The sequence below is a fragment of the Narcine bancroftii genome, chromosome 11 (assembly GCF_036971445.1).
Source record: "Narcine bancroftii isolate sNarBan1 chromosome 11, sNarBan1.hap1, whole genome shotgun sequence".
Taxonomy (NCBI): domain Eukaryota; kingdom Metazoa; phylum Chordata; class Chondrichthyes; order Torpediniformes; family Narcinidae; genus Narcine; species Narcine bancroftii.
The window spans coordinates 19,678,690-19,705,792 of record NC_091479.1 but is presented as its reverse complement, the minus strand read 5'-3'; the positions used below and the strand labels follow the sequence as shown (position 1 = coordinate 19,705,792).

The 27,103-nt window shown below is 43.2% G+C and overlaps 1 protein-coding gene across 4 annotated transcripts in view; it reads right to left on the bottom strand.

Moving 5' to 3' along the window:
* Window positions 1–27,103, bottom strand: part of LOC138745607 (zinc finger protein 609-like) — a 222,735-nt gene that overhangs the window by 92,069 nt on the left and 103,563 nt on the right. For all 4 annotated transcript variants that reach the window (XM_069902826.1, XM_069902825.1, XM_069902823.1 and 1 more), the window contains exon 3: window positions 9,469–9,691. In XM_069902826.1, coding sequence (XP_069758927.1) covers window positions 9,469–9,691 — 223 coding nt within the window. The remainder of the gene's footprint in view (window positions 1–9,468; window positions 9,692–27,103) is intronic.

Sequence of the window (27,103 nt, the reverse complement as noted above, 5' to 3'; positions counted from 1 at the left end):
TCCTGTACTGCTAAGTGATGAAATCAAAAAAGCATCAGAAGTTCACTGCATAATCACAAGACATCCCGGGCAGGTGCGAAGAATACTCAAAACAGGCCGTTGACGCAGGAATACCATTAGCAGTTGTGGACTCCACTTTTGACAGAATGATATCTGGACAAACTTGAAATGAATTCCTGAGAATCCGAATAGGTGATTTATTTTAATGGATGATTTTTAGGGTCGATTATAGGTGTACGTGAAGTCCAAAACAGTCCAGTGTGCAAAATGAAGCCACACATTTCAGAAGAAACATTTTGAAATTCATTGACAACTATAAATGATAGCGCGCTTAGAACTTCTTGTTACTAAAGGGTTCGGTAATAAAGCATATCTGTTTTGATAATTAAAGGTTGCTGAAGGATCTGGGCAGAAGATGGGGACATAGAGATAATAAAGTTCAGCCGAAGAAGACCAAAGTAACTGTTCACACTAACCATGCAAAACTCTCATACTCATGAAACAATATTTATTTATTTGCACCTGTCCTGCAAATGTATTGTTCGTCTGTATGTAAGTTATGTCTGGTTGTGTGTCAGCGTGTTGTGCACCGAGGACTGGAGAACGCTGTTTCACCAGGATATACTTGTACAATCAGAGGACAAAATCTTACAGATTGGCCAAACGGGACATGGAAAATAATGCATGCTCCTCTCTGTTCCTTTTACATTGTTCCTGTGGGCCGGTGAGAAGTCAGAGCTGTTGTTATTTAAGATTGGAGCATGGAGAGAGCAAATAGTTTTCTAAATGGGAAGGATAGTGACACCGTGCTTGCGGCCCTCCTTGGGCTTGTAATCTAGCTGTAATGCCGAAGGTTTAGGACAAAGCAAGCAGCTGATGACCACTTATGGAGGGGAGGTTAGAAAGTAAAGCCACCAACACCATTAAACAAAAACAAAACCAGAAACTGAGTTTCAAGGAAATAATCTTCAATTAATTTCTGCTTTCACACAAAAACAAGATCAGAACATTCAATCACGATTAGACAGCAACAAGACTCTGTCAAAGGTAATACAGGTATAAGCTTCAAGACTGCCGAATGGAATTACATTACCCCTCCATACATTACCCCTCCATAAATCTTCGTCCGCGAAGCCAAGCCAAAGAAAAGTAATAATAATTTGTCACATCTCTCAAGACATTCATGAGGTTTTGCATTTGGTCCTCATCATGTAAAGACAACATGATGTACACAAAATAATGAACCAGTGAAAAAAGGGGGTTTTAGCCCCTTTCACACCACCAATTCCGTTAACCAGCTAATTTAGTGTGTCTATTCCTGGTAATTGTGTGGTGTGAAATGTCCCAACCTGGCAGGGTGAGTTAAATTCAACGGGGCTCTGACACTTAGTGGGGGCAAGTGTCAGAGCCCTGGCCAAGTTCACTGCCTTCTGGCAGTGAGAAAGCACAACCTGCTCTCGCATTGTCACTGCTGGAGGCGGAACTACTCTCCACAGCCCCACCCCTAAAATGCCGGGTTGCCGATAAACCAGGTAAATCATGGTAAGGTGGGAAAGGCTCCCGAGTGCAGCACGCCTGGCAAGTTTTTCTGCTTCCTAGGAGGTTGGCACTGTGAAAGGGTTGACTCAGTAGTTTGTGACTTTGTCAAGAGACTGAATATCTTTAATTTTAAAGACTATTCCAAGTGGTTTCCCAATTCACCTTAACCCCAAGCAGAGGAAGAGATTCAACTGATCTATAATGCATCTGCTGTGAGTAGCAATTAGTGCTACCTTTTAAGCACTAATAATTTCAAATTTGGCGGTTCTGTGAAATGAAACCTCTACAAGGTACATATTTGGCCGTGCTGTGGATTGGACCCTCGTTGAGGAAGGGGAGGCTGGTTAATGTTCGCTCTTTTTAGGGGAAAGGAGTGGGGATGAGACTGGGTTTTGTCGCTTTATTCCTTTACTGATTTATTTTTAGCATCACTCTGAGGCAAAAGATAACGTTTTTGCTCAATTTCAATATGCTGGTCTTTGAACTGGGGCAAAGTAGCTGAACAGAGAAAGAAACAAGTTGAAAGAGGAGATAGACATTCTCAACGGTTTGAAAACCAAACACTGCAGAAAGGCATAAGCAAATCCAGCTGCTTGAATCTGCCCAAGTCCAATTTACGCAAATGAAGTCCATGTGAAAAGTCTCCATTTGTTGTTGTAAGCCATTCCAAGGCTTTGAGGTGAATGTTACCACATGTACTCAACAACTCACACCACAGTTGGAAACAAAACACAGGCTCAAGTGGATGACTAAGGTTTTCCAAGTCTGTGCAATGTTTGGAGCTTGCTCTGAATGCGGTAATCTTATCTTGGTATGAATGCTCAAATTTCTGACACCAGTCCTGGCTGTCAGCGTGCCCTGAAATCTGAAGCACTGTGCATTAATTTCATTTCCCTGGTGAGTGAAAAGTACTTAGTGGTCTGTTACTTCCTGTAGCAGATTGAAAGTTCAGCCACAATTCTGGTTGCACCAAGCCCAGCGATACACAACTTTTGTATTTTATTTTTATAATTTTTTAAAATAAAATGTTTTAACAGAAAAATGACTTCAAAAGGACAGGAAGAGATTTTTTAAATGGGGAGAAGGAGGAAATGTGACATGGATACTATTATATTTCATGGGAAACCAGAAAACAGTTAATTTGTCAAACGTTGCAAACAAGAGTTCAGTGAACAGGGGGTGGTTTTTCAATGCTCCAACTGTAATACAGGTAGTCCCTGACTTATGACCGTAATTCGGACTGGAGAATCAGTCTCATCTCGAAATGGACACAAGTCGGAGTACCGAAGTCTTAAAGCAAACTTTTTAATCAAAATTTTTTTTTTCATTTAGTCCATGCTTACCTTGTTAGTCGGCGTCCTGGGGTCCATCAGCTGGGCGCAGCCATCTTGATTCCTGTGTGCATGAGTGAGCCTTCGATGGGTGGGTTCGCCTATTGGGAGTTTGGTTGGTGCATGCGCGAGAGTTAAGCGCCGTGATGATAGTGAATTCACGCCCTTAACTCTCGTAGATGTACCAACTGAACTCCAATACATGAACCCACCGTGCATAAGTACAGGAATCTACGGACCCCAGGACGCCAACTAACAAGGGAAGTACACACATTTTGGCTCTTAGGTGCCCTGTATACTTGTTGCAGTTTGTCAAATACAACATAATCAGTGTAAATCTTATTGTTTTAAAATTTGTTTGTATGTGCGGATGGACGCAAGTCATATAGGTTGCGAGGCGGGGAGTGCCTGTACAAGGTGAAAAGTTCCATGACCGGGAGATTATTAAGTAGCAGATATGAAGACAGTCATCATGTTGCAGCTGCTAGATCTACCTACTCGAGGACGTCAAGCTTTAAGTTTCAAGTCAACAGAGGCATACTGAAGATCTGTGGCAAGGGTCAACTGATTTGGGTGTCACCTCAAGGCAGAGAAGGTCAAATCCACCACCAATTCCAGCTCATGGAACTGATGCCCTCAAAACTCAAATGATACAACCCTCGCATGCCACGGGATGCAGAAACTTGTGATCGTTACCGCCATTCAAGTAACAGAAGTCCGTCCTTGCAGAATTCATAAATGCCTTCCCAAAGGGAAGCACGTTATCACAGCACCAGTGACCCGAGTTCGAATCTGGCGCAGTCGGTAAGGAGCTTGTGCGTTCTCCCTATGCCTGAGTTTCCTACAGGCGCTCTGATTTCCTCCCACACTGGGGTCGTAGGTTAATTGGGGTATTGGGTGGCATGGGGCGAATGGAGATTAATGAGTGGGTAGCACCGATCTGTGTTTTAGTGTGTGCAATGATTTCCATTTGCTTTCAGTATTTGGAATGTAGTTCTCTTATTGGTCGGGCTCCACAGGTTCAGTCCTGTACGTCTAAATTTAAATGTAAAATTTGCTCTCTCAGAATATGTGGAAAAATTAATTTATGTTTATTTTCAGCTCCCATTTCTTGATGCATGTGCAGATGATGCGGCTTCGTGTTACTGAAAATAGCAATACAGACCGATTCCAGGAATGCATCCCCCGTACTCCCCAATATTGCGGTTGGGGGGGGTCCAGTCATCTCCCTCCATGCAACAACAGCTCCAGTCTTGCAGTTCTGTATCAGTCACTCAGAGACATGCCTCCATCTCAATATTCGCTTCTTTTCAATTTCCAATCACATAATTTACCATTTGCTTCATAATAAAGGACAAATAATTCTGACTCCCAGAAGCTTTAAGCAGTTATATCGCTTTAATCTATCAGCATTAAATGACTAACTCCCACCCCCAAGGTTTAGTGAACTATTTTCCAAGTCCAATGTGATCTGGAAATACATTGTGCATTTAATTAATCTCCTGAAATCCCCTGAGATTATCCACTGGTATGGCAGCCAGCATTATACTTGCTGTTCCAAATTTCTGACACTGGCCCACAAAATCAGAAAATATATTATTCTGGAATATTAGCCTTGGCCATTTGGAACTATTTCATTATTAAACCACTGGTTTCCCAGAGTGTAACATAACTCATTACTTTCCAAAAACGTGTTAGAGTCAAACAATCTGGAAACAGTACCTGAGAACCACCCTGTCCACCATCCCATCCGCATCAATCCTACACTAGTTCTAGTTCTCCTCTTGCAGCACTGATCCACCAATCTTACTTCATTCACCCTTTCCTGTCCACATCCACAATGAGGCAATTAAAAGTGGCCGCTTCACCTCCCGACCAGCGTGTCTTTGGCACAAGGGAAGAAAGAGGAGCACCCAGAGGAAACACAGGGGAACTGGCAAACTCCACAAAAAACAGCACTGGAGGTCAGGATAACACTATTGCTGTGCCACCATATCACCTTACTATGCACAGAAATTATGACCTGAACCTTGGGCACTTTTGATCCACTTCATGGATTTGAAAAACAAGAGTCCAAGCAACATCATGAATTACTAGTCCCCCACATCTCCACAGAAAAGGAACAGTTTGTAAGTAGTGGAAAATGCCAAGACGCACACTTAAGGACAGCGTGCAACTTATATTCTCTTTAGTCAATGCAAAATCTCATGTTCCTCTTTCTTGCCATGAAACTCGCTCTCAAATTCAAACCCACACTTTTCATGGACACCAATAGCTCAAGGTGAGCATGCGAAGCCGTTCAGGCCCAGGGCGTTTTTCGCCCCATCTCTCACAATTAATGGTTGTCAGCAACATCCAGAGTCTCGAGAACCAACTTAAAAATCTTCATGATGTTGAACTCACTCTCAAGTTGATAGCAGCTCTTGGTTCATGTATATTGTCATATTCGCCAATCGCAGGAAATAGGAGAGGTTTCCAACCCTGTGTCAATATTACCAATCACCAGTGGCTCCTAAAGTAGTTCATAGATAACACACCACCACCTGTGAATTGAGAAAGCGTCTACATACAGAGCGCTTCTCAGTTAAGAAAGGTCCTAAGGAGGTCACAACTTAGGAAGTAGATTAAAGTATCAAATTTCTCAGCCTTTCTCGCCGAAAGCATAAAGACATTCCTTAAAATAGCTTCCCCCTACAAAATGTCCTATCGCCACCCCTCCCTCATCAGTATTATCAGACTGCTTTTTCTTCTATTTCATAGATGAGAACTTTACATTGTAGGCGGAGGCCATTTGGTCCATCATACCGCATGCTGGATCTCTGAACAAGTCCTGATCCACTTGCCTTAAAGTGTATCAATTTGGCCTCCATCAAATGATAACATCTTCTGACAATTTAAGTACAATTCTCTCAATTATTTAAAAATTAAGCTATTAGTAGGCAATCTTCTCCCCTCCTCCCCTCCAATTATACTTCATCAAGAACTTCCTAATTCTGAGCAATTTTTAAGCAGATTGGTCTTTATTCCACAGGAAGAACTTTAGCTTGTCTGACTGTTGTTTTCTGTAAACTGTCTGTGATTCAAGGCACTGAATCAAGAGGTTGCCTGACGCCTGTTACCATTTAAGGATATTTTACATGGCAATCCTGGAACGAGCCTGAACCTGTGGAGCCCGACCAATAAGAGAACTACATTCCAAATACTGAAAGCAAATGGAAATCATTGCACACACTAAAACACAGATCGGTGCTACCCACTCATTAATCTCCATTCGCTCCCTCCGGATACTCTGTTGATCCTCCTTCAGGCTCAAACAGAAATAATCTATCATCGCACCCAAATCACCCTTGATTTAAGAGAGTGTAAAGTTAACCATGACAAAAATAGTCAAAGAATGAGACCCACGATGCAAGTTCCACCTTCCATTCTGGTCCACTTGCAAGGCACTGTTTTGTAAGATACCATCACATTCCTGTTCCAAATTCTTGACCCCACCCAACATTCATTTGTTCTCCAAAAGTGCCACGTGCAAGAAGAAGAAAAAAATCAAACAAATTTGGTTTCCGTCCACTCCAAGCTCGGAATAAAAGTTAAACAAGAAAACCTGCAGATGTCGGGGTCGAGTGCAACACACAAATGTGCTAGAGAAACTCAGCAGGTCATGTGCAGCTGGGAACAGTCTGCTTACAGAAGCTCAAAAAACTGCAGATGCTAGAAAGAAAAAACTGAAGGAGCCTTCAGGACCCTTTATCAAGACCTTTTATCCAGTTGGACCAAAACCTGGGTCAGGATGAACCCTTATATGTCACAAAGCCAAGATTAATATTCTCCCTGCCAAAAAAAACAACTGAATCTTAAAAGTGGTCTCCCCCTTATCAAGGATGTGTGCTCTGTTATTAAACTGCATCCTGATTGTTTTAGAGGAAGATTTACATGCACTCAATACAGTCTCATGGTCATACTATGAATTTTATGTTCTTTCAATCAGACCTCCAGACATTTGATTGAACATAACATTAAAAAGGCTCAAACCAGCAACAAACAGAAGACACATAACGCTCAGGTTATTAACCTGCCTCAATTTCTTCTCGTAAACTCCACTCAATCTTCACCTTGTACTTCCAGCTCATCGTACGTAATTGAAAAATTACTTTGTAATTTGAATAATAACTGGACAAACATTCCAAGATCATCATCTCCGACCATCCGTCCTGGAGCCTTCATGTCAATGCAATCACGAAGATGGCCCGCCAGCGGCAATACTTTGTGAGGAGTTTGGGGAGGTTCAGTACGTCGCCGAAGATTCAGATTGACCGTGGAGAGCGTTCTGACTGGTGACATCACTGTCTGGTATGGAGGTGCCAACACTCAGGACAAGAAAAACTCCACAGGGTTGTTAACTCGGCCTGTGATGTCAAAGGCACCTGTCTTCACTCCATCGAGGACATCTACAAGAGGCGGGGTCTTAAGAAAGCAGCCTCTATCCTCATACACTCCCACCACCCAGGCCAAGCCCTCTTCACTTTGTGAAAAAGGTACAGGGGCCTGAAGACAAGCATTCAGCGGCACAGACAGCTTCTTCCCCTCTGCTATCAGATTCCTGAGTAAATAATGAACCATAGACGCTGCTTTACTTTGACTTTATCTGGCATTATTTATATTTATTTTGTAAGGTATTTTATATAAATGTTTGCACCGGGATGTTGCCGCAAAACATCAAATTTTGCGGTGTGTTCATGACAATAAATTCTAATTCTGATCACAGGTAAACCCAGTCTTAGTCACTTGTCCCTCCAACATTTGTAGTGTCCCCAATCCAAAGGGAGTAGCCTCCTGAAACTAACAGCTCAGAGAGGCCGTGGCTCAGTAAGTGCCAAGAGAGAGAGTGGTCATACCAAATGTCCCATTTTCCATGTAAGGAGAACTGGGGAGAATTTGCACAAGAACCGCTCGTCCACAGTGGCTGAACTCAAATCTGACTAGGGGGAAATGATAAGAGTGCAGATGCTGTACTCTGAAGCAAAAAGAAGACTGTTGGCAGAACTCAACAGAGAAGATGCAGGGAAGCAGAAGATGTCGTTGACCACTTTGCCTCCAGAGCTGTTGCCCGACCTGCTGAGTTCCTCTAGCAGTTTGTCCTTTAAAGCATTTGTAATAAAAATACTCCATCCTGGCATAATTTTGTCGGCAACCAAGGAAGTTTCCCCCCCCCCCCCCCCACAGTCATAGTTAATAATCTCTCCTTAATCCACATCAATAAAACAGTTCTACTGATCACCATAATATTGTTGATAGTTGGTCATTACTGCACGTAAATTGGCTGCCAGGCTTCATACTTTTCAAATAAAAAAATACTTAGTTGAAAACTGTAATTAGGGCATCAGAGGTTGTGAATTTTTTAAAATATTCAAGCATTTGTTGAATTGCAACTGAATTTTTAAAATTTTCATTGTGTGTTTTTCACCTGCACGCATTTATTTCAGCAGGCTGAGGAGGAACATGATTTCAACTCTGCCCAAGCAACAGATCAATTTTCTTCATCCTTCTCTGGAGTGCTTGATATGCAGTTATCAAAACTTCAGCAAAGCCAACGCCACACCCGTGGTAGCTAAATAAGTGATTCTGTAAAGAAAGTCTGCGACATGTACCACAACTGAAATGTGTTAACATTCAGTAATGATTTGACCGATCTGTAGCGCTGTGGTGCAGCCTGTCCCGCATCGGACTTGTCAGCCACCAACGAGCCTGCAGCAGACGTGGACATACCCCTCCTTAAATCTTCGTCCGCGAAGCCAAGCCAAAGCAAGCCACTGCTGGTCTTAATTGTATTGACTTTCACATCCCACATCTTCTTCTTCTTTGGCTTGGCTTCGCGGACGAAGATTTATGGAGGGGGTAAATGTCCACGTCAGCTGCAGGCTCGTTGGTGGCTGACAAGTCCGATGCGGGACAGGCAGACGCGGTTGCAGGGGAAAATTGGTGGGTTGGGGTTGGGTGTTGGGTTTTTCCTCCTTTGCCTTTTGTCAGTGAGGTGGGCTCTGATGCCCGACTGATCTTTTAGCTTTGGCCAACTTTTCGTACTATGCATCTTTTGGAATGTGGAAATTTTTATTAAATAATTTTAAAAGTTTAATAAATTAAATATTTACTTTAAATCCACAGCAAAACCGCTGGTATCCAGCACCTATGGGGATTAGCAGATGCCAGACAAGTGAATTTTCCAATTGCTTGAGATGGCGAACTAACGGTGACGGATGCCCATTTTCAGCTTCCCTGATTTTTTTAACCTTATTTCTGCAATTTTTTTTGCCAGTTGCAAGAGGCTGCCAGTTACTTGAATTCCAGATAACATAGGTTTCGTGTAAATATTTAAAAGGAGAATCTTCTTTGTTTGATTAACGCTGGAATTCTTGTTTCTGAGAGGATGATTGTGTTGGAAAAGTTCCCCTTCCACAAAGTGCTAAAAAATTTCCTTCCACAAAATGCCAAAAATATGAGTACACATTAAAGGATCCCCACCGCACCCCATAGATCAGGCACTGCAAGTGCCTTCAATAAATCAAAAGCCCCAAGAAACCTCATGCATATTTTTCCTTACCATCTTCTGTTTCCTGCCAGACAATTCCTTCAAGATTGACACTCGTCCCTGGCTCACAAGGTCCTAAGCACTCAGGCTCAGTCGCAAGTCCAATATCGCAGGTATTGACTGCAATGGAGCGTGTCCGGACCATGATCTGCTCCACGGGAGATGCTACACCACTGCCGATGGGAGGCAGGAGGTGAAGGGGTGGAGGGGCTGGGGTGGAGGCAGGGGAGTCCATCTGTAGAGAGAAGGAAATTAAAGTCGTATTACATACAGGGAATAAAAAAAATTAAACTTTCAATTCCATTCTGTTTGGAATCTTAAATTACAAGGCTTCACCAGCTGCAAATAAGTTTCCTTCAAGTTCAAGCTTATTGTTACATATGCCAATATAAAGTTTATTTTGAGAGCAGTCCAACTGGACATCTCATACATAGTACAAGCAAGACATTGAACTAAATTGCAGAGTTACAGAGAAAGATCAGTTGGTACAGAGCAGAGGCAACACTTTTACTACTGAAGGGTTCATTCAGAAACTGTCCTTGAATTCGATAATGTGTGACCTTACACATGCTAATCTCCTTCCCGACTTGAGGAGCATGAAGAGAGTGCAGCTGGGGAAGGAGGTGTTTTTCATTATGTTGACAACATATGAAAACCACAAGGAATATACAAGGCCATGGAAGGTGTCGATGGAGTGGGGTATGCGCGTGGAAGGTGTCGATGGAGTGGGGTATGCGCGTGGAAGGTGTCGTTGGAGTGGGGTATGCGCGTGGAAGGTGTCGATGGAGTGGGGTATGCGCGTGGAAGGTGTCGATGGAGTGGGGTATGCGCGTGGAAGGTGTCGATGGAGTGGGGTATGCGCGTGGAAGGTGTCGTTGGAGTGGGGTATGCGCGTGGAAGGTGTCGATGGAGTGGGGTATGCGCGTGGAAGGTGTCGATGGAGTGGGGTATGCGCGTGGAAGGTGTCGATGGAGTGGGGTATGCGCGTGGAAGGTGTCGATGGAGTGGGGTATGCGCGTGGAAGGTGTCGATGGAGTGGGGTATGCGCGTGGAAGGTGTCGATGGAGTGGGGTATGCGCGTGGAAGGTGTCGATGGAGTGGGGTATGCGCGTGGAAGGTGTCGATGGAGTGGGGTATGCGTGATGAACTGAGCTGCATTCACAGCCATTTGCAATTTCTTGCATTCTTGGGCAAAGCGGTTTCTGTACCACACCTGACTTTCAATCATCTTCAACCCAACTCTGTTGATTATTAACACTTCTGCCAAGATGGGACACCGTAGGTACTCTGTGGTTAGTAAGCGATTACTTAAGGTGGATAGAAATAGGTTGCCAACCACTGGTCTAAGCCAAGGATAATTCCTTTTATTCACACAACTTGTGTCATTTATGAAGATAATAGAAACTGCAGAAGCCGGACTTTTGAACAAACAAAGAAAATCTGGAGAGTTTTGGTGGGTCAGGCAGCCTCCACAGAGAGAAATGAATAGTCTACTTTTCAGGCCAAGTCTCAATTTGAAACACGGACTGACCATTTTTTCTCCATGCAGGCTGCCTGACTTGCTAATTCCCTCCAGCTCTAAGTTCCTTGGAGTTCACTTAACTATTGACCTATCGTGGACACTCAACTTCCCACTTGTCAGGAAGACGCAACAATGACTAAACTCTGTGAAGAGGCTACCGAGTATCATTACGTCGACCTTCCATGGGAGCTCTATCGAGAGCATCCTGGCCGGCTGCCTCACAGTGTGGTATGGTGGCTGCAGAGAAATGGATCAGAGGTCAATCCCCAGATCCACATGAGGGGCAGAGAGGATCAATGAAGTCTTCCCCCCCCCCCACCCCCATCAAAGTGATCTACTGGGATCGTTGTCTGAAGAGGCGCACAAAATCATCCACCCCGCACACAGCATCTTTCGGCTGCTGTGATCTACTGGGATCGTTGTCTGAAGAGGCGCACAAAATCATCCACCCCGCACACAGCATCTTTCGGCTGCTCCCATCAGGAGGATCAGAGCCGGCATCACCAGGCTGAGGAACAGCTTCTTCCACAGACAGTGAGAATGCTGAACGACCAAAGGAACTGCTCACACTGACCATCTGACACGCTCATATTCACGAAACAATATTTATTTTGTATAGATTAAATACTTGTCCTGCATATGTATTGTTTGTCTGTATGTATGTGTGTTATGTCTGGTTGTGTGTCTGCACCGAGGACCGGATGTACTTGCACAATCAGATGACAGTAAGCTTGATTTGTTTTTGTTCCATCATTCATAGCTGGCTGCCATCATGGACCAACCCATGTTATGGCTGTTTGAGGCACATAAACTCATCCTTAGAGAACTCACAAATCACTAGCCAAAATTTTGAGAAACAGAATAAATTTAGCTCTTCCAGAAATCAAGTAAAAAAAAAGCAAATAAACAAACAATTTTTTAAAACTCTCTCCAGAGACCATAATTGTCCATTGGCATTGATTTAAAGAAAGATTTACCTCCAATTTCCCAACCGTCAATCAATCAATAACACTAAAACATGTTATATTATTATTTTGGTCTCCATGGAAGCTTGCTCTCCACATTCCAGCTACATACAACATTCCTGACCACAGCTGTCACACTTTAAAAGGATTTAATTGACTTAAAAAGTACCTTGGAACATTTTCAAGAAGAAAATGAAGGGCAATATATTCACACATCTCTCGATATTTTGCCTGTACTTCAAGCCATCACTGGGTGCCAGAAGCAGGAAAATTTAATCCAATTCCATTGACATGCATCACCTTTGATGGACTTAGATTTGATGAAGTACAATTAATAGATACTCAACTTCCAAAAGTGTGCAAAGCTTCACATCTCGAAGGAGAAACAACCGTTGACCATTATTCATTCCCTTTCCATCATCACCTCACTGGGTTTGGTCTAAAAGAGCAATGTTAATCACTCGCTTATCTGGCTTTGTGTTAAAGGAAGTAGATTTTGATCAGCGACTTCTTTGCAAAACGTCACAATAAAAATGGACTGTTTTCACTGGTTAGCAATTAGGTTGAGTTCAGCTGATTAAAACTCCAGTATCAACTTGATCATACCCTCTTAACCAGTTGAAGCACTTCTAGTGTTCAAGAAATGCTGAATTAATTTGTACATTCAACTAAATTCACTGTGACAGAACAGGTGTATTCAATGGAACACTGTCAAAATATGTTATCTCAGAGTCACCTGAATAGCGTTCAGGACTGGTGCAGTCTGATAGTGCTCTCGTCCTCCATGTGTTTTATATATATTGTACATTTACAATAAATAAGTCAATTGCCCATATTACACATGATCTGGAATTGCTTCCTTTTCGACTATCCTTGGGAGTTGCTGGGTTGAAAGTTCACGTCTTCTTCCGAGAAATTCCTTGGAAAAATGTGTCCCATGGTAACTGGGTTATGAATGCTACTGCAAAACTGAGTCAGCTATCAGGACTGTTTTTCTAAAAAAAAATTGAAAAACAATTTGATGTTGTGCAAAGTTTACAGATCTGAACTGCGATTAATCCAAGTGGCTTTTTTCCAGGAAAAGTTTCCATTCCTGACTGCAATCCAAGGAAAACTCAGATACAACGCTGACACACAACTGCCCTGTCCTTCCAACGTTCACCATCTGGAGTAAACCATGAATTTGGATGAGATGCTTGAGGGTAGTAATAAAGGCCAGTGAGGTTAGAGTCGGTAATAGATTTTGAAAAGGCAGTTAAGAAGCCAGTCTTTAGAACGCCACTGATAAAGCAGTAGGAGATACAGGACACAAAAGAAGGAAAAATATTCTGTTTGCTCCCACAACATGTTAAAATAGACTCACCCTGACAGTGGCATATCTTTCAGGTATATCATGAGTTGTTTTATATATACTTTTTAACCACGCTACAGAACAGCTCATCTATCGAGAACTCCCTTTGAAGGGAATGAGGCGAACAACCAATCACCAACTACGTTGGATTCAAAGGAAAATTCCAAAATGCATGGAAATCGTAACAGAAAATGTTGAAAGTATTCAGGTCAGGCAGCATGTGAAGTAAAAAAAAATTCAATTTGTGTCACCGCCCAGAAGTCAGTGCTTGCATCTCGTGGATAACAACAGGACCACAAATGTATCCATGGTACTGAATTTGTTTTTTTTAGTTGGGATTATTTTCATGTGTACTGAAATATGATGAAAAGCTCTGCTTTGAGTGTTATCCAGACAAGTTAGCATATTTAGATACACAGTTGGTACTCTAATAAAGCAAAAGTACAGGGTGCAGTGTTAGTGTGTCAAGAGGTGCAGGGTACAGTGTTACAGTAGGCCTTTTCATAGTTGGCCTCCGCATGGAGGCCGGCTTTTAAGCCAAATGCAAAAGGTATTTCTTACTTTTTCATGCAGGCCCAGAAAAGCCTGCTCTGATGACCCCTTTCAGCCTGGAGGCGGCTGGGGCATTGAGGCGGCTTTCAGGAGCTGTGGCTACTGGTGCCTTGACGCCATACAAAGGCAGACTTCATTACCCGTAATCCCCCAGGCAGCTGGAACTGCTCTGCGTTTTCCAGAACGGTTCCAGGTGCGTTGGGGGGATTATGGGTAGGGTAGATGGCCATTGCTCTGCCATATATTGGGCCGCTGACGCCAACGAGTGGCCCCGAAGGCCAAAGCGGCCTGGAGGTACCAGAGGCCAGAGCAGCCGATGGGGCTGTCGCAGCCTGCCCCAGCTGCCTGGCCCCAGCTGCCCTGACAGCCCCCCGCCGGCCGCCCCTGCCCTGAGGGGGTCATGGAGGGAGAGGGCTGAGTGAGATGGGTTGTGGGCTGTCGATGACACCGCGATGGCATCAAACAGCCCTAACCAGCCACTTGCAGCGGGATTACATTCATGCTAAGCGGCAGAGCTCAGCCCTCCACCGCTAACCTTCCTCTGTGAGGGATTGCAGTCTGCGCCTTGAAGCTGGCCAGGCTGCATTCATGAAGGTAGTCTCCTGACATAAGGGCAAAGAACCTCCACCTTTACACTTGGGGTTTTTGGCTGTATGAAAGGGCCTAGTGTCACAAAGGCTAGTGTTGAAGCATATCAGTTCCTGTCTTAGCGATACATCATGGATACATTCCAATTCGCCGATCAGAGAAAAGGTCGATGGTGGATGCCATTTCATTGACTCTACACATAGCCCTGGAACACCTTGACAGTAAAGATTCATTCATCAGGATGCTCTTTATCGATTGCAGTTTGGCATTTTAACACCATCATCCCCTCAAAGCTGATCAGCAACTCCAAGTCCTGGGACTTAACACCCCACTGTGTAACTGGATCATGGACGCCCTCACCTCCAGACCACAATCAGTGAGGATTGGTAAGAACTTCTCCTCCACAATCTCCATCAGTACTGGAGCACCACAGGGCTGTGTTCTTACCCCCCTGCTCTACTCACGATACATCACCTTCAACAGTGTGGCTCGGTACGACAATAACACTATCTACAAATTTGCCAACAGTACCACAGTAGTGGGTTATATTAAAAAAGGGAATGTCAGCCTACAGGAGGGAGATTGGATGCTTGGCTGAATGATGCCACAACAACAACGTTGCACTCAATGCCACCAAAACTAAAAAGCTGATCGTTCTCTTTAAGAAGGGAAAGCCAGAGGTATATAATCCAGTGATCATTGGGAGATCAGAGGTGGAGAGTGTGAGCAAATTTAACTTCTTGGGAGTCACTATATCAGAGGATCTTTTCTGGACCCAACAGACCAATGGCATCGTGAAGAAAGTACGTCAGAGCCTTTATTTCCTCAAGAGTTTGTGGAGGTTTGGTGTGACAACAGAAATCCTGGCAAATTTCTACAGAGGTGTGGTGGAAAGTGTGCTGACCGGCTGCATCGCAGTCTGGTATGGGGATACCAATATCCCTGAGCCCAGGACATCACAGGCAAAACCCTCCCCACTATTGAGTACATCTACAAGGAATGCTGCCGTCGGAGCATCAAAGACCCACACCACCCAGTACACGCTCTGTTTTCGCTGCTGCCATCAAGAAAGAGGTTTAGGTGCCATCAGACTCGCCCCACCAGGTTCAGGAAGAGCCTCTACCCTCCACCATCGGACTCCTCAGTGACAAACTCATCAGGGACTCATTTAAGGACTTTGTGCACATCATTGATTTTTTTTAATCCTCTCTGTATTGCAGAGTTTGTAATTCTGCCTTGCCTGCAGAAAAAAAGATTCTCAGTGTTGTATGTGACGTCATGTATGTACTCTGACAATAAATCTGAAATCTAACACTGCCAGGAGCAGGGAAAAGAGAAAAGTACAAGTATCGCAGTTCCAGGCCATCATTTTTCATTATGAGAGGTCCATCACGGTAGGAAAGAAACTATCACTGAATCTGGTTCGTGTTTTGAGGCTCATCTCTCTTCTGGAATCAGGAAATGTTCAAAGTCTATTTATTGCAGAATAGTGTATTACACATCATGACACAAAAAGAAACATGCTATTTCAGAATTTAGTAAGGAAATCCGATCGTTTAAAAGACACAGAAACACAATGTAACTGATTTTTTTTTTTAATTATGCATCTTTTATATTTATTATCTCTCTCTGTACTGGAATTTAATATATACTACTGGAGTGGTGTTTTTTTAAAAAACACATAGTACCTATGTGGGTGCAGCAAGAATTTTGGCGCACATGTACAGTGTGGATGCCATTTCCCCATCTTCACATTAGGCAATATAGGTCTCCATGAAGCTCATCATCGGTCTTGCCTCTGCAGGTGACCTCCTACCCCCTCATCGGCCACAAGAGAACCATGCAGTTTATACATTTGGGATACTGAAATGCAGGGAATTCATTCTGGCCACCAGACCAGGACTAGCACTGTGTTGGTCCTGAGTGGCCTGGGCACCTGGATTATTTGTGCAGGACTAAGCACCTGGATTATTTATGCAGGTGTTACATTGTTCTTGGCAAGGCCAACTTTATCTATCTGAAATTCTCATTGAGAACAAGATGGTGTACCACCTTCTTGAACCAGCTGCAGGCCTTCTGGTGAAATATCTACTGAGGATCAAATTCCAGGAATTTTATCAATGTAACTTGAGCAATGTACTTCCATGCCTGATGGTACGTACACACACTGAAGGGGAAATTGGCAAGTAGCGGTCTTATCTGGTTTTAAACAGGAAAGTCTGCAGATTCTGTGATTATAATACAAAACACAAAAGGGCTAGAGAAACTTAGCAGGTCCCGCAGCATCTGTCCTGAGCCCTTCAGCGAAGTGTGAACAAAAAGCAGGCAGGTGCCTGAATATAAAAGGTGGGGAAAAGGGAGGAGGTAGGGTAAGGAGCAAGATCTTGAATACAAGGTTTTAAAATACCCTTGCTCCTGTTGACAGAGGTCCGTTTTGGAAGGAGAAGTAACTGAACTGAAATTTGTAGGTGAAGCACATAGCAACCACAGAGGAAGAGGGAATGCATGCTTCTGGCGGTGTGTGAACTGAGTGCCAGTTAAGGTGTCGTGGTCTGCGGTGGGCTGCACACACACACACACAGTTTAGTGGAGAGTCATCCTCCATCCTCTTTCCTTGTGTGGCTGGATATCCAAGGCAGATACATTGACAAGAGGGATGTTTGGGGTGCCGTCAAGTCTTTTCACAAATGCTACATCTTGCCACTTTCCCAGCATTTTAATACTAATTCATTATGTTGCAAGGGAGAAAGTTCCCAAGTGGCTGATTTCCATCTTAATTGCCAGCTGAGTCTTGGATTTTGTTACTTCCAGCTTAATTGCTTGATTCAGTTAAACCTTCATGGTATATACCAAATGTTAAATGATTAAAACAGTTAATAATAAAATGAGCATTTTCTTGTTTTAGACTAATTTTTTCAACTTTCATTTTGACTGGAAATATTAGTTATGGGAGAAAGCTATAGGCAGGGGGGGCTGAGAAGGTAAATGGATCAGCTCATGGGCTGAATAGCCTAGATCTGTTCATATGCCTTATGGACAATGAGATGCATTCCATAGAACTATTCACCTCTGAGCTGATGTGGGAGCTTCTTTATCATGTTAACAAAGATGACTGAAATTCACAGGAAGCTTTCATCTGCAATATATATAAAAATCAGACTCCAACCCCTGCCACATATTTGATTCAAATTTAGGAGTAAAGGGACAGCAATGGATTGAAGACGACATGTTTTGGCCACCCACTGCCTCCTCCTGAGAAATAACCTCTCCACACGCGATGAGCCAAACATGCTACCTTACTTTGTCTTTTCTTCACCTATTTTTGTTTATTTTGCAATGTGAATTATGTAAGTGTTTGCACAGTGACGCTGCCACAAAACATCAAATTTCGTGACATGTTCACGACAATCGATTCTGATCCTCAAATAAGCTTCCTATTCTCTTGAATTTGCTGTCACATTCATTTAGTGGGGTTGTGCATCCACCGACCTTCGCACCCAGCCAGTAAATCCCACCCGCCTTTTCTTTTACTGACATGTACTTAAGGTTGATGGCTGGCTACAACTTACTTTTAAGTGAGAACATCAAAAACATTGCGACTTTCCAGAATAGAGCGCTTCCTACCTGCACAACGCATGGGTGGCCGAATGGATTCTTCACCCTGTGGTTGTGTGGTGGACCAAGATGGCTCCCTTCTGATCTGGAGGTCCCTTGGCGACGTTGTAGGTGAGCCTTGCAGCGCACTTAGCACAAAGCTGCTACAGCGCCAGAGGTCAGGAACAGGGTTGGAATCCTGTGCTATCTATAAGGAGACTATCCAAAACATACTGGGGTCTGGAGGGTAAATGGGTGCAATTGGGAAGCATGGGCTGAAATGGCCTGTTACCGTGCTGTACGACTAAATTTAAATTTCCCACCCTAGAACTAAATTCAGATACTCAGTCCTTCGGTTATGGGTTCCAGGAGCCAATAAGGCCATATATGAGCTATACTTTTTTTTAAATGCTGCAAATTACAATAATGATAACCTCAAGCATCAATCACAGAGATGTCTTCTTCATAGTAAATGACTGAATTGGTTTTTAAGCACAAAATTTTGTTTGTGGCCACCTTCAACTCAAAGTACTTTCTGCCGAGATTTCCCTGCTTTTATTTGGGGAAAACAACTGCTGTCACTTCATTCATTAATTGTCTTCTCTGCCTCTCAGGCATTATTTTCTATATACTGATCTTGTTAAAAAGCAATTACCCCTTGCCCCCCCCCTCCCACCCCTCAAAAACCAATTCATTGGAAAATGCTACCATACCAACTTGATACAATCTAGAACCAAGATGGAAGGTGTACAACCCCAGAAATGTGAGGCTTTGTAATAAATTAAGGTTTTTAATTTGTCCTTGTGGGACCTGATCAATATTGTGCAGAGAGGCTTGTTTACTCGGTTCAATCCAAGTCGGTAGGCTTCAGCGATGATGAAGGGTTAAAGCTTCCTTTTGACACTGTTTGACCTGCCGAGTTTCTCCAGTACTTTTGTGTTTTGCACTTAAAACGTAGTGCGTGGACTGATGAACTGTCAATAAAGACATAGGTTTTGTAAGTGAGAACAGTCCCTCTTTTGAGCCCTTATGCAACTTTTCAATAATTACCTCAGAGAAACAGCAACAGACAAATATCTCAATATTTTAGTTTTAAATGGCTTAACTATATTTCACAAAACCACTCAAACCACATGGCTGCAGGAACTATAATTTTAAACATTAAGGTTACTTCACCAAATCACAGTACATATAGACCCTGACTTACGATGTTCTGACTTACGATATTTCAGAATCCATTATGAATAAAATTAAGTCGGGTTCGACCTGTATCCACGTGGTTGCTTTTCCTTCTCTGAAGGAAACGTTTCCGCCCAATCAGTACATACAGTTTGCTTCACGCTACCCTCCTAAGTGTCATAATTTTGGTGCCTCTCTTGTAGTGACGTCAAGGAAATGTGCTTTTTTAAAAAGATGATTTGGAACGTATGCGTAGAATGCCATCGGTGGGCAGGGAGAGCGACGGTAGCCTGTGCATCGTTCAGTATCACAATGTGGGATGCAAGGTGATGCCCCTAGTTACCAGGCACCGTGTGGAGAAGATGGTGAGTGAGGGAGAGAGGGTGCTGCGAGCAGGGTCATCTTGCTCGCCTCCCAGCCAAAAAACTGGGATTATATGGGCGTTGGGAGAGGAAAGTTGAGCAAATCTCCCACCAGTGAGTCACCCGCAGCCTTCTAGGTACTGTGGAGTTCTCGGTTGCCGTTGACGCCTTGGCCATGGAGATCAAACTGCAAAGCGTGAGTAAAGGTTTTCAGCGTCCTCTCCCCAGCCACACATGCATCTGAGCTCCTAACCCCCTGGCCCACCTGTGTCCTAACTCTTGTTTTCAATGGTTTTTTTTGTAGCTTATTTCATGCAAGTCCTGGAACTGAACCCCATTGTGGGTCGGGGTATACCTGTACAGAACTGGACACACATGCACATGAAGTATAATGCTGCAGCTACAAGCAGGCTAGTGCCTTTTGTACTGGTGACACAAACAGGTGAAACCCAATGACATAGCCCATGGGAGGTGACAAGGACAGAGGCCAGGGTTTCCCCACCAGACACAGACCATCAACATTTATATTTTTGAAAATTGTATTTAAATTTGGTGACACAGTTAACATGATGCCAATGTCTCGGGTTCAATCCCAGCACCGTCTGTAAGGAGTTTGTACTTTCTCCAAGTGATCTGCGTGAGTTTTCCCACGGATTGCAGATTAATTGGGTGCCACAGGCCTCAATGGTCAGAATCAGTTTCTACCTTGTTGTGAACAAATTTTTTTAAAAACCAAACATTTAGAAAATCATAATCCAATCCAGTTGTCACAATATTGTAATGCTACATGGAAGAGATGTGGGATTTGACAAATACACGAGTTTGGGGGATGTTAGATACATGGATAAAAGAGAGGCAACACAGCATGAAATGAGAAAGGACTTCTTTTCTCAGAGGATTGAAATCTTTGGCTGATACACTAAATAAATTGAAAATTGGAATTAGATTTTTAATATTTGAGGGAGTTGAGGGTAAAGGGAACAAGCAGAAAAGTGGAACTAAGGCCCAGTTCTTATGGTCTAACAGCTTCTAACAATAAAGTGCTTTTCTCACAATAAAATACATGAAGAAAATTGGATGCAGAAAGTTAACAAGCTGATAATGCATTCAGAGTTTCACCACGATATAAATGTGGAATAGCCAAGCCTTATCTAACCATAATTTACCACTAAATAGAACTTTTAACCACAGAACATTAAGCAAAGAATCAGACTCTTTGGCCCTTCTAGTCTGTGCTGAATTATTTTTCTGCCTGCACCCATTCCATAGCCTTCATACCCTTCCTATCCATGCACCTGTCCAAATTCTTCTTAAATATTAAAACTGAGCCCACATTTACCACTTCAGCTGGCAACTCATTCCACACTCCCACCATTTGCTGTGTGAAGAAGATCCCCTGAATGTTTCCCTGAAGCATTTCCCCTTTCACTCTTAACCCATATCCTTTGGTTTGTATCTCGCCTTCCCTCAGTGGAAAAAACCTACCTACCTTTACTCTGTCTATGCCCCTCATCAATTTAAATACCTTTATCAAATCTCCCCTCATTCTTCTATGCTCCAGGGAATAAAGTCCTAACCTGTTCAACCTTTCCCTGTAACTCAGTTCTTGAAGTACAGGAACATTCCCAATCTTACTGATATCGTTCCTGTAGTTAGGTGACCAAAACTCCAAATTTAGCCTCAACAAACATCTTATACAACTTTAACATCACCTTCCAATTCCTATACTTAGTACTGCACTTTGATTTATGGAGGCCAATATGCCAAAAGCTCTCTTTACGACTCTATCTACCTGCGACGCAACTTTCAGGGAATTATGTATCTGTATCCCCAGATTACCACAATTCTCAGTGCCCTCCCATTTAAGATGTATGTCCTTACTTGGTTTGTCCTTCCAGAATGCAACACCTCTCATTTATCTGCATTAAATTCCATTTTTCCAGCTGATCCAGCTTTGAAAACCTTCGTCGCTGTCCGCAACGCCTCCAATCTACAAACTTGCGGATCCAATTTAGCACTTTCTTATCCGGTTCACTGATATAAATGACAAACAAGAATGGTCCCAGCACAACATTAGACACTGGCCTCCAGTCTGAGAAGCAATCATCCTTTACCAATCTCCGGCTTCTCCCATACAGCCAACATCGAATCCAGTTCACTACCTCAGCATGAATAGTGAGCATTTGAACCTTCCTGACTATTCCGTGAAGACAACATCCACATCCTTTCCTTCAACAATTTTCCTGGTAACCTCATCAAAAGATTGGTTAAACATGACCTATCTCATAAAAATCCATGTTGACAGTCTCTGCTCTATCCAAATACTTGTATATCCAATCTCTTAGAACACCTTCCAATAATTTGCCTACTACTGATGTCACGCTCACCCGCCAAAAATTTCCAGGGTTACTTTTGGAGCCTTTTTTAACAATGGAATATGGTAAAATGTGCTAAAGCACAACGAATAATGTTCTAAAAATTCAACACAAAGATAGAAGAGCAAAAACCCGTTGAAAGAGACGACCTTTTTAAGGTGGCGGTTGGGGTGTAGTGGAGGAAGGCACTCTCACAGCACGAGTATCTATAAAGCGCCTGCCATCCACTCATGATTGTCTATTAATGAAATGAATTGTAGTTGTGACCTTTTAAAAGGAGCAACATGCTATTATCTACAATTCAACAAAATCATTTTCAACTGAAGAAACACTCGGATGAGGCCCATAGCAATTTACAGCAATATAAAAGAAAAAAGAAAGAAGAGAAAAAATTAATCACCCTTATATGCCATGTCAGAACCAAAATCAAAGGCGTCTTAACTGCACAATGAGCTTCCATGAGCAGTTTACGGAAGGCTCTTCAATTATAAAGTTTAACAAAAATACCTCACCAGATTGCTGCCCTACATAGATAAATAACTAAAACTTTAGTCATGTTAATTATTCAATAAACCCCTTTTAGCCTTTGGCACTGGCCCCAGCTCAGCCAGACAGAAACTCAATGTTTTCCAAATAAACTGCCACATACATATGTGGAATGAAGGCAGATCTCATTATATTCCAGCCACACAGCTCTTCAATGCCCTGCTGTGAAGCAGAGCCCATCAAAGGTTCCTGGCATTCGCCCAATTTATTCATAATCGATAGACAACAGTTACTGCAAAGGGTAGACGATTCTGTGACTTGCGATCAATTAAATCCCATAGTCAATGTCGCAGCTCGTCGCTAAACGTCATTATTGTCTCTTCTATGCTGGACCTTGGCCGTGACCAGCTTAGTCGATCAAATTCAAAGCAGCACTCATATTCTGCGCATTCACTGGGAGCAGGTGCATCGTTCTAAGTCTCTCCAATACGGTGTTGACTACAAGTTTCAACACAAGCTGCCAGTCTGCTGTAACATAACAAAATACAGTGAAATAAAACCCAGCATCTGAATGCAAAGTCCACTGATGTTAGGGTTGCAGATATTGGAGGAACTCTGAAGCATGTCAGGCCTGAATCCTTCATCAAGGTATGATCAAAAGCAGCAGGCGCTTGAAATAAAATGGTGGCAGGGTGGGAATGAGTGGAGGGCGGAAGGGGCAGTGGGGAGAAAGCACGGGCTAATGGGTAAAGGGTCAGAGGTGGATGTGAGTAGGAGGGTGGAGAAGAAAAAAAGCTGAGAAGCGATGGGGAAAGGGTAGCTCTGAATGGAGAGGAAAGGAAAGTGGGCAGGGAGATGGAGGAAAAGAAAGAGAGGGATAGGGAAGGAGAGAGACTCAGTGAAGGGGTTTAACAGAAACTGGAGAAGTCTACGCTAATACCATCGAAGTAACGATTCAATCAGAGGACGATGTTTATCAAAATCCAAGATGAGATTTGCAATGTTTCTCTTGGAGGCATATCATTCAATCTCATTCCGAATAATGTCAACTAACAACTCGGATTCTGAGATCTTAACATCTTTCAATAGATCGGATGCAACCAGTTTGAAATTACCAACCCCATGGAGGAAAGGGCAGCTGCAATTCAGACCCAGTATCAATCTGATATCCGCAAAAGGTGCCCTCTTTAGTGGGACTCACATCAATTTTAAATTGTCAATTGGTGAGGAAACCAATCATGAGATAAAGGTTGATACTGGAGAGGGAATCCTGTGCTACAAGAAATCGTCCAGGGAGAGGAGAAATAAAGAGAGCAAGAGGGGGTGATAAATTGACAGTGACAAGCAGATAAAGGGCAATGACAATTAGCAACGACAATGGTCCCAATAAAGGGCAGGACCACATAAGCGGCTTTGGACTGATGCAACAGAAATACCACAGAACCAGCAGACCAAATTGGTGTTGCGAGCTTCAATGCCTTTAATCCAGGGGATTTCATCCTTTTTCTTTCCGCTCACATACCACCTTAAGCAATCCCTTTGCCATAGGTGCTCTGGGATTAGTAAGGGATTGCTTAGGGTGGTATCTGAGTGGAAAGAAAAAGGTTGAAATCCACTGTTTTAATCGTACCTCATGGACTTGTTATGTGCACAGTTTCATAATTCCAAAGGAAATGGGCCAATGACCATTTTTCTTGGGTCTAGAATAGTGATTCTGAACCTTCCCTTCCCACTCACATACCATCTTAAGCATAGAGATTACTGAAGGTGGTATATGAGTGGAAAGAAAAAGGTTGAGAACGACTGCTCTCATGGTAACTGTTATCGAGATGCTAGGTCATTAAGTGTGAACAGATAAATATTATTAATCCTGGGGGGGACAGTCTTCATTGATAGACCTCTTGCCGTAATTCACCCTCAAGAACGGAGTACAATGCCACCCTCCTTTAAAAGTTTTCCCCCTCAATTTAAGTCTATACCTTCTCAGTTTTGATACTCCTATTCCAGGGAAAGAAAACTATTTACTTTATCCGTGCCCCTCATGATTTTAGAATTTAGATTTTATAAGGACCCATCTCCCACCCCTCAAAATCCAAACATCTCATCCAGGCCACCAGTGCCAATAAGATTCTTGTGAAATTTTTTTTTACACCTTTTCCATCTTTCCTAACGCTGGGTGTACAATACTCCAAGTATGTTCACAAATGTAACATGACATTCCTGCTCCTGTACTCAATGCCCTGACTGATGAGGAAGGCAAGTGCCCCAAACACATTCTTCATCACCCTGTTCACGGTAAATTCCACCCACCAATCCTCAGAACACTTTTCCAGTTCATCCACATCCTGTTATAATCTCAGATAACCTTTTTACGCTGTCCAATACACCATCAATTTTGACATCATCTGCCAACTTCCTAACTATGACAAAAGGTCCTGATCTAAATCGTTAATTGACCTTCCTGACCCACTGAGTCACCCTCAAGCTTAGCACTGTACATTATCTGTCATCCAAGTCATTTATAGCAAAGACAAACAAGAGTGGACTCAGCACAGATCTCTGTGGCACAACATTGATCAGAGGCACTCCATTTAAATATCAACCCTTCGCTATCACTCTCTCTGACTCTGACCATCAAGGCTTTGTATTCAAAGATAAATCCAATCTGCTGAGGCAGCAAGTAAAAAATGATCAACATTTCAAGATAAAAACTCTTCATCAGGACTGAGGGAAGTGTACAGGAGCAGTGCAAAGATAGGGCAGAAAGGGGAGGCAGAGACTGGCCAATCAGACTGAGGTGGAACATGGCTGATAAGGCAGATGACAAAGGGAAAGAAAAATAAGTGGATCAGATTAGGAAAATCAGTAATCAGGGTGGGGTGGGTGATTAGAATACAAAGGGTACCAGTCCCAGTGCTAGAACTGATAAGATGAGAATGGTGATAATAGAGACCAATTTAAACCAAAGTCACAGTGGTGGTGTGGGTTGTGGGGGGGGGGGGGGAGAGAAGAAATAGGAGAGTGGAATCCAAGGCAGGTATGGACGTTGGGGGAAGAAAGAAAACAGGAGGGGGATGAGAATGGAGTGGGGGGGGGGGTTGTAGGTGGGTTGGGAAAGGATTAAAAAAAGTGGGAGGAGGAAGCAAAGGGGTACAACCAAAGAAAGGAGGCTCACTAAATGAAGTGAGCAAATCCCTGTAGGCAGCAAAGGTGGGATAGGAAGAGTTGTTTGTCAAGTTTGCATGGGACCTCACTCTGTGTCCAATTGGCCAGCTCAGCCCTGGATCCCATGTGATCTACCTTCCCAGGCCTTGCTAAAGTCCACATAGACGACATCTACATGCCTGCATTCATCAATCTTCTTTATCACCTCTTCAAAATACTCAAGATTCGTGAGATACGATTTGGGACGTACAAACCCATGCTGACCATCTATAATCAGTCCTTGCTTTTCCAGAATCAAACAGACACTTCTGCTCAGTTTGACTCAACTACCCTCTGTTCGCCCAAAAGAGTTCAAGTTCATTCCACCTAGTGCTGAAAAATGCAGAGCAACGACAAATAATTTACCGCTTCAGCCTTTAGCTAGCTGAATTAGTACTTACTTCACTTCCTTTGTTGCAAGTCTTTGTCCGGCCTATCTTCCACAATTTACCTCAGCACTAAGGATTTATTGCTTAGCTTATATGCTCATGTTCCTCAATAAAAGATCTCTTTAACCCTCAAGGCATCAAGAGAGTTCCACACCAGACTGCAGCTTCCCATAAACCAAAACAATTAAGGGCTGACATAGCAAGTACCATGAGGAAGTTAGCTCAAGTGCACATTTCAAAAAAATATTTTAATGCCCCATAAGGTCAATCTCCAGCATGGTTCACTGAATAATAATTAGGAAAATAGATTTTCACCTTGACCTGCTTCACATTTCTTACTTGGCATTCAACAAATTACTTTCCTGCATTTTTTTAAATTATCTCTCCCTCGTCCCAAGGATTTGAGCTCCCATCATCGAGGGATAGATCAATGATCTGAAAGAGGGCAGCATTGTTTAATGTGTTATCTTCTGCACCTTTTAAAGAAAGGAGACTTGCCTGTGTTTCCAACAATCCATTCTTCTGATGAGCCCCCACATCCAACACATTATATCCTCCATCATTTACGCCACCTACATGATCCCACCACCAGACACATCTTCCCCTCTCCACCTTCTGTCGGGACCACTCCTTCCGTGACTCCGCTTATCCCTTCCCACCAATAACACGCTTCCCCCACCCAACCCCCCACCACCACAACTACAGGAAGTGCCATATTTGCACCCACACCTTCTCCCTCACCACCATTCAGGGCTCCAAACAGTCTTTTCAAGTGAAGCAACACTTCACGTGTATCCGTGGGAGTTATCTACTTCATCTGGTGCTTCCACTGTGGCCTTCTCTACATGAGAGACTGGGCGCAGACTGGGAGATCACTTCGCTGAGCACCTTTGCTCTGTCTGCATCAGTGACAGAGATCACCAGTGGCCAATGTTACGAGCCCAGAGGAGCCCAAACCCCAGCAGCAATAGATATTCACCAAAACAAATGGTTACTTAAACAAAGGTTTCTTTTAATTATCTTTAAATATGAAAACAGAATCAGTTTAACAACTCTATTGACTTACTGAACCTAACTTCA